The sequence below is a fragment of the Armigeres subalbatus genome, chromosome 1 (genome assembly GCF_024139115.2).
Source record: "Armigeres subalbatus isolate Guangzhou_Male chromosome 1, GZ_Asu_2, whole genome shotgun sequence".
NCBI lineage: Eukaryota > Metazoa > Arthropoda > Insecta > Diptera > Culicidae > Armigeres > Armigeres subalbatus.
The window spans coordinates 304,630,257-304,638,729 of record NC_085139.1 but is presented as its reverse complement, the minus strand read 5'-3'; the positions used below and the strand labels follow the sequence as shown (position 1 = coordinate 304,638,729).

At 43.8% G+C, this 8,473-nt stretch overlaps 1 protein-coding gene across 3 annotated transcripts; it reads right to left on the bottom strand.

Moving 5' to 3' along the window:
* Positions 1 to 1,623, bottom strand: LOC134217222 (uncharacterized). 3 transcript variants are annotated; one of them, XM_062696013.1, is made up of 3 exons: positions 1,371 to 1,623; positions 910 to 1,308; positions 1 to 831 (listed from the first exon to the last, which is right to left on the bottom strand). In XM_062696013.1, the coding sequence occupies exons 2-3, from the start codon at positions 1,153 to 1,155 to the stop codon at positions 517 to 519; spliced, it is 561 nt and encodes a 186-aa protein (XP_062551997.1). In that variant the 5' UTR covers positions 1,156 to 1,308; positions 1,371 to 1,623; the 3' UTR covers positions 1 to 516. The 3 variants fall into 3 exon arrangements, with proteins under 3 accessions (XP_062551997.1, XP_062551989.1, XP_062551983.1); XM_062696005.1 differs by having other exon boundaries at positions 1,378 to 1,622; XM_062695999.1 differs by having other exon boundaries at positions 910 to 1,623.
* Positions 1,624 to 8,473: the final 6,850 nt, after the last annotated feature.

Below are 8,473 nucleotides of genomic sequence, written 5' to 3'. Positions count from 1 at the left end.
TATGTATTCGTAATAATTAAGGGCCCTCCTTAGCCGTGCGGTAACACGCGGCTACAAAGCAAGACCATGCTGAGGGTGGCTGGGTTCGACTCCCGGTGCCGGTCTAGGTAATTTTCGGATTGGAAGCAATTCTCGTCCAAATATTTTATATTGTACGGGAAAACTTGCACAAATATGACCTGAACCTCCAAGCGGTCACTCCGCCGACAAAAGGGATTACGATCATCGTCGCCTTCTATCATATTTGTGTGTTTTTCTACCGAATTTGATTTGTAAAACATCTTCGTTAATGATTGTATACGGTAATAATTGTATATTTTTCTTTTGTCTCTTGGTTGATTATTTCAAAGAAAATCCGAATTCAGTAAAACGGTCCAGGTAAATCTGAGTAAACGAACGTGATCGGGGGAGCGATCCAAGCCGGAGGCAGCGTTACAAAACATGTTTCTTCCTAGCAATAGTCTGAATGTGTGTTCTATTCTTACCCATCAAAAACAACAAAGAGAATGACACAATTCACACAAGGTTCTCAAAAAATCGGAGATCCATTTTTGCGTACAATCCACCTACACCATACACACAGCCGCTTCCGCTGTCGTTGCTGGTGGGGGCAGGGTTCTCCGCCGATTGGCGTTCGTGATACTCCTGGAAGCAGGGCGCAATGCACAAGTTCGTCTGGCACTCGGGGCAGTGGTACTTGGGTTTTTGTCGCAGTATCCTCCTTGTGTTCCAGCAGAAATTGTAACCCAGCGCGGGACCCTCCCGTACCACCGGACAGTGGCTAGACCGTTGGCTGTCCAGGCCGGGTATTTCCTTCGATCGGCTGCTCATCTGTATGAGAAGATAGATCAATTCACATTTAAGTACAAAACAAAGGTAAATTTTGATTCAGGAAATGTTAACACTTACCAAAGGAGATGAAGCAGACCGCGACAATTCGTCGCCTTTTATGCGAATTGAACTCGTCGTTGATTGTGTTGTTTCACATGTTCTTGCAAGATATGGTGAGATGATGTCCACCGTGTGAACGATCCGTAAGTGCTGATGCGCTTCCAGTGGAGACGATACGGCCGGCGATGTTGGAATGATCGGTTCGGAAATTTGCCTTTCAAAATGATGGTGCGCCGGAATCGTCAATAGGTTTTGCGGGTACATTCGTTACGTCCAAGTGTCCAAGTCGGACCCGTACTGCTGACCGGAAGAGGATGAGTCACTTCCTTTCTTTATCCGCTGCTGGCTGATCAGTAGACGACATCGTTTAATTAACGCTTCCGAAGCGTTTTCCGATGAAAACAAAACCCATTCGTTCTGTGCGCGTGCAAGAGAAAGATGACTAAATGAAACTAAACAAACAACCAAGGTAATTGCACATTTTACGTGGCGTTCACCGATAAGGAGCATTGAAGATGCCGCCGAGATCCCGGTAAAGAACGGAAACTACTATCTTATTCTGGAAAAAACTATCTGCCTCGGTGCGGTTTCAGATTGCCCGTATTGACTCTGATCGTATCCAAAAACATCAGAGGTAAACAAAAATGAAAATGACAACTGTTGTCAAACTGACGTGGTTCGAATTGAGGGGCTTCTCAATGGTCGAGTGATTGTAATAATTGTAATCCGTCACTCCCCAGGGGTATATAGTGGTGCCCGGAAAAATGGCCACCCCTCCGTCTATGTATTCGTCAATGCTACAAAGAACTGTGATAATAGTTTTAACGTTTTACTGCTATCGTAATTTTAAGTTTTCAACCTACAATGACACCAAATGATTAAACAATTTACACCAAATATATTTTAACAATTAACACTAACTTTAACTTTAAGGATCACGTCGCGCACTTCTAATTACTTTGATGGACACGGACAGAAAGGACGACATCGGTTTAGGCCAAGCATATAAATTCTAAAATTTGGGAAATGGATACGAACAAAAACGGATTTTTCGGATAACGTCCTTTTTTGTCAGCTTTCGCACTTTCTTGCAAACAAGTAAAAGTTTAAACCGCTGCAAACAAACAATACGACAATTGGGTGACAGACATAACAGCATAAACGTTTGAGTTCTTTTGACAAGGACAGGGTCGAACTACTAAACAAGAAAAAACTCACGAAGGATAAACAGGAAAACAAGGAATATTTGTTTGTGGTGGAGCTACAAACTGCATTTTGTGACCAACGGTTACATACTGCTGTCAAAGTGAGCTTCGGCCATTGCCACATATGATTTAAACGATTCCAGCACTTCGTCCTTTTCTGTGCAAGACGTAGACCACACAGAAGTGGGTGAAGTCATAGATATAGCTTACCAGTAGCTTACCAGCTTTTCATCGCCAATGCAGCTGCTGATGAATGTCACTTCCGACGACTCGCTGACGTGCGCCTTCTCGTTCTTATTCACCTTCTTCTTCAATTTTCCCTGCTTCGCAACGTTGTGATCATGCCGCCGGGGGCAGTCGGCGCGCTTGTATCCAAACCTTAGCTTTCTCACTTTACCTGCGAATGCCGTCGACGAATTGCTTCCACAGCTGCCACCGTTGTTTTCACGCTTAACGCTTTCGCTCAACGGATGAGTTTTAACAAAATCCAGCGTACATTGTTCCGTCGACAGGGTCTCCAGCACGGTGACTAGCTGATCATATGACCTTGGCATCGTTTGTAGAAGGTGAAACACCGCCAAGTGCTCGTGTATCTTGATTCCGGCCGAATCTAGGTCTCGAACCATCCGGTCGAAAGCAAGCAAATGCGCCTGCATTTATGTTCCATCGTTCTAGTTCATTGCCGAAAGCCGCTTCAACAGGTGAAACTGATGTGAAAACTCATATGTGAATATGTACGTTATGTGGAAGATATTGATTTGGAAAATGTATTGGAGGTAACCACTTTCCCTTCGACTCGAACCCATGACCCTACAGTACGCTTGACTGGTGCTTTAACCAACTAAGCTACGAAGGACCTCCGTCAGCCTTCGCAACCTATAGACGGCTACTGAACGAGCTCGAGATTCCCAAATTAGACGCATAGTCATATCACTCGCAATCCATTTGTCAAGCCAACACTTCCACATGTGTATACTGCCGTAATCTGAAAAAGTGACGTATGCGCCATTTTCCAAAAATGGTGTTAACGAGTACTACTCATCGCGCTCTTTAACAGAAAAATGGAAAACATGCATGTTGTAAAATGGCTGTTACGTCACTTTTCCAGATTACGGCAGTATAGTACAAGTTCACATTAGAGGAGCGTGAGTATCTACAATGTACAGCAACTGTACTGATCAAGTGGGGTTGTGTAAGCTATTTGCCAGTCCGTCAAGCTCAGACCCAACCCGACGAAAACTTTTTTTTTTTCGTTCTAGATTTTTGCATTAGAGTAGAGTGGGGCAAGAGTGCGCGTGGGGTAAGAGTACGTTTTCGATTTTTTGAAGTAATAAAAAAAGATAAACTAGCAGCACTGCATCAGTTTGACAGGTATTCTGGCCAACCATTATCATGTGTAATTGTAAACGATTTGAATTAACAACAAGGGAGATATGGAGTTAGATAACTTTTTGGCCATTTTGCTAAAAATAATTGAATTTCCGCAACTAGTATTTCATTACCATATATACGTTCAATCAGGTGAACATTATACCATTTCGATAACCTATTGTATAGAGTACTTTATGGTACAGAACACCAATCCGGTTGGTTTTCCAAGAAGTCAAAACCATTACTTGAATAATTTTTGGGACTGTGGGGTAAAAGTACGCAGGAACCGATGGGGCAAGAGTACGCATATGAATCTTCAAGTTATGATGTCAAACCCGTATCTCCGGCCGAAATAAGACTTCTTCCAAAGCGTAAAGATTCACAACTAAGAAAAAAGGGACAGAATTCGAAATTATCACAAGTTTTTAGGATAAGTTGAAGTAGCTCGGTGTTAGAAAGGACTTAGCGAACAAAGCACTGAAGCGAAATAATGAAATTGTATTAGGACTTGTTGTACACCTAAACATAGTACGAAAACACAACTTCATCTAAATAATAATTTCATTTAATCAAAAGAAACATTCATAAATTACGCAACGTTTAGCTGGGAGGGTTTGCGAGATGTATGATGATCCATATAATTTTTAGAGGATTCATACAAATAGTGTAAGAAAGGGGGGGGGGGAGGTGTGATGAAATAGTCAAAATTTACTTTCTTTAGGGACTTTCTTTAAGGAAAATCCCTTTGTATACGCCACGCGAAACCTGATATATATTTTTACCTCTGTAGTTTTTTGTATATATAAAAAAACAATGGTTTTTCGTATGAAAGTGTACATTTTTAGGACCCCCTCCCCCTTTAAGAGTTACGTAATCTTTAAACATTCCCTAATATATGCTCATTAAACAACAATTAAATGTTATTAACTCTTATTTGTGTTAATATATACTTAAAGCACATGATCGGATAAATGCGTACTCTTACCCCACCCGATGCGCACTTTTACCCCACCGTTTTCACTTGTCTTGCAATAAAGGTTCTACTAAAACGAATCTCAACAATTCCAATATTTTTTTCACTGGATAACATAAAGGAAGAGTATATGAATCATCGACACTGATTTGATATGCAGAAGCTTGCTTCATAAGGGCCACATGATCGATTGAAAACTAAGTGCGTACTCTTGCCCCACTCTACTCTACCATTATTTTTTGACGTAGGACTACGTCTGTCTTTTTCATATTGGGGTACACTTTACGATTGTGAAAATCGGGGACCGTCACGAAAATATGATATTCTTTAAACTTTAATATCTCAGCCGTTTCTCGATGAATTTTCAATTCCAAATTCGATCAAGGATGAGTCAACGCTTCTATTTTTTAACTATTTATTATCGATAAATAATTAAAAATTTAGAAATAAGTAAACTAACCAATCACGTACATGCATCACTTTGGATCTAAACCTCAGTTTAAACAAGATTTCACGCAGAGCGGACGCATCAAAGCGATCGCAGCGGAGCGGACACAGCATCATGCAGGCGCTGGTAACTGAAATCCATCGCATTGGTGGAGGTGCTCGATGTCTTGCTGCAGATTATTCAACCTCAACGAGCCAGCATTTCATATGACGAAAGGGTTGACCATAAAAATAGCACGATGGTCACGAATAGCACGAATAGGCGATCCCGCACCGCCAGTGCCGATGTTGAAAATTTATTACAAATTGTGGTGTCAGCTAGTTGAAAAGTAGCATTGGGAAAAGAAAAAAGAAAAATTGGTTCTTCTCAGAACCAACATTTTATGAAAAGAAAGAGTTAATTGCGAAAATGGACTAATTCGGTGGCATTCGGTTTGGCGTGGTAGGTTGGTTGCTGTTAGTGATTCCATCGATTAAGATTCACTGCATCATCTTCGTCCGACGCGCTATCAAATTCGCTATTTACGATTGAGTTTGACACTTTGAAGAAGTTTATTTCGGATAGTCAGATCAACCTTCTTTTGTATAAAATGGTGGCTTCACGGTGAACGTCACTCGGACATACAGATGCCGAAAGATAATGTTTTGTAATATGAAGAAACTTCGTCTTGGATCAAATTTCTGTTGTCATTCCTTGCAACAATACGCATCTGAGTTAAACAACATTTCTTAACCAAATTCAGAATCGGGAAAATTTCATGGGATTCTTATAATTTGTCATTCTCCGAACGGTCCGTTGTCTGCGGAATCCCAATCGAAATGGCTCGCGCGCGCCGAAAAACAGCTTTCTTATATCTAATGAAGTAATTTCATTAGCCCCGCCCCTTCATTAATCGTTATGAGTGAACATTATATTTACACCCATATCAGATCACAAAGGGGCGGGGCTAAGGGGCTTAATTTATTAAAAAAAACAAGAAAGCTGCTGTTCGGCGCGCGCGAGCCATTTTGATCGGGATTCCACAGAGAGCGGTTCGACATTCGATGCAGCGGAGCGGACACAGTAGCACGAAGTGGGTGGCAGTGTGGCAATGCTAAAAATTCATTTCAACCTTTGGAGGCTTAGCGAAAAATCATCAAGTGGCGGTTGGACAGTTGCAACGAAAGGTGTCGACAAGCGATTGGATGCAGTTAGTTATTGGAATGGGACTTGGGAAAAGAAAATTGGTTCTTCTCAGGACCAACATTTTATGAAAAGAAAGAGGTTATTGCGAAAATGGACTGTTTCGGTGGCATTGGGTTTGGCGTGGTAGCTTGGTTGCTGTTAGTGATTCCATCCATTAAAATTCACTACATCATCTCCCTCCGACGCGCTATCAAATTCGCTATTTACGATTGAGTTTTGCACTTTGAAGAAAGTTTATTTCGGATAGTCGGATCAACCTTCTTTTGTATAAAATCAATGAAGACGCCGCCTCAGTGGAAACTTTCTACAGCAACCACCCATCGGTGAACGTCGCTCGGACAGACAGATGCCGAAAGATAATGTTTTGTAATATGAAGAAACTTCGTCTTGAGTCAAATTTCTGCTGTTATTCCTCGCAACAATACGCATCTTAGATAAACAACATCTCATAACCAAATTCAGAGTCGAGAAAATTTCATAGGATTCTTAGAATGTATCATTCTACAAACGGTCCGATCAAAATGGCTCGCGCGCGCCGGGAAGCAGCTTTCTTATATCTAATGAAGTAATTCCATTAGCCCCGCCCCTCTATTAATCGTTATGAGTGCACATTATATTTACACCCATATCAGATCACAAAGGGGCGGGGCTAACGGGTTTCATTTATTAAATGGCGTGCGCGAGCCATTTTGATCGGTATTTCACAAGGAGCGATTCGACATTCGATGCAGGGCCAGTCACGTTGAACCGGTCGACGCGAGTAGACGTATATTTTTTGCTCTTTGGTTTTCTTTCGTACGACTATTCTGTTTCCGCTGCTCAGTATGAGCAAGCGACACCGTCGGCGTTCGAGCAACGGCTCGAAGCAGAACAGCCCGCTTGCTGTCAAAAAATCAAAAGGCTCTTCGCCTCAATCCAACAACCAGAGAAGAAGCTCCAATGAAAACATCAGCACTGCCATGCCATCCAACAGTGGCTCTACTCCGCAACCCATCAACCAGAGGAGAAGCTCTGCATCCGTAGGCGGCCTGGCCGGTAGCGTCATTACCGAAGCCACTGCGGAAAATCAAAGCGATCTCGACGGGTTTGGCGACGACGGTCTGGCTGATGACTCTCGCGAGCCAAATGTCATCCCGGCCAGCCAGCCAACCAGGATCCCACCCCTAGTGGTGAAGAACATCCCCTCGATCAGATCAAACAGGACACCAAGGCGAACGGAATCAATGCCCAGTTCAAGCTCACACGAATTGGCATCAAGATCGTGGTCCATACCATGGCAGCATTGGTAGCAACCAAAGCGTACCTCAAACGCAAGAAAGCCGAGTTCTTTACGCACGATGTTGCTGAGGATAAACCATTCAAGGCCGTGGTCCGCGGTCTTCCAATCATGGAAAAGGATGAAATCAAGGCTGAGCTCATCCAGCGGTACAAGCTTCAACCGGTGGCAATCCATGTCATTGCAAGGAAGTTTAGTGAAGGGGACTATCGTGACTGTCTGTACCTAGTCCACTTCCGTAAGGGAACCACCACGCTGAATGCGCTAAAAGCAGTTCGTTCACTCAACGACATGATCGTGACATGGGAAGCTTACCGAGGATCATACCGCGACGTAACTCAATGTATGCGGTGTTTGAACTTCGGCCACGGAACCCGTAATTGCAGCCTCAAGCCGCGGTGCAACAACTGCGCTCGTCCACACATCTCAACGGAATGCACCCATGAAGAAGAAACAGCGTTCCAGTGCGCAAACTGTGGCGGTGCACACAAGGCATCGGATAAAATCTGCCCCAAGCGCGAAGAGTACAAGAGGATTCGGAAGGATGCAGCCACGAGGAATCTCCCCGGAAGAAGAGCTCCTGATGACCGTCATTTGTTCCATCAAGAGGATTTTCCAGCCCTACAGCCAGCGTACAGTCAGCGACAACAGCATCCTGCTCCTCCCACCTGGCCGGGGCGGGCGCAAGCGAGTGCCATTCCAGATGCACATCACCACCCAATGGCTTATCGACACCAGCAGCAGCCCGTCTCTTCCTGGCACGGGTACCCAAGACCAAGTGCCCCTCGGGATTCATCATTCCAGCCAGCTGACCTACAGGTGAGTGAAGGTGATGAAAACGACAAATCCGCCCCGCAAAGTGCTCCGCTGTACTCCTCGGAAGAATTGGTTAGGATCTTCCTGGACATGTCGGACAGACTCAAACGTTGCCGTTCGCGGCATGAGCAAGTCGAAACGTTGGGAGTTTTTCTGATCCAGTATGGTAACTAGCTCTATCCAAATTGTCACCTGGAATGCTAGGTCCCTCCGACCTAAAGCGATTGAATTTGGACAATTCCTCACCAATCGGAATGTCTCTGTGGCCTTGATTACGGAAACTCATTTGGCTCCTAACATCCAGCTGA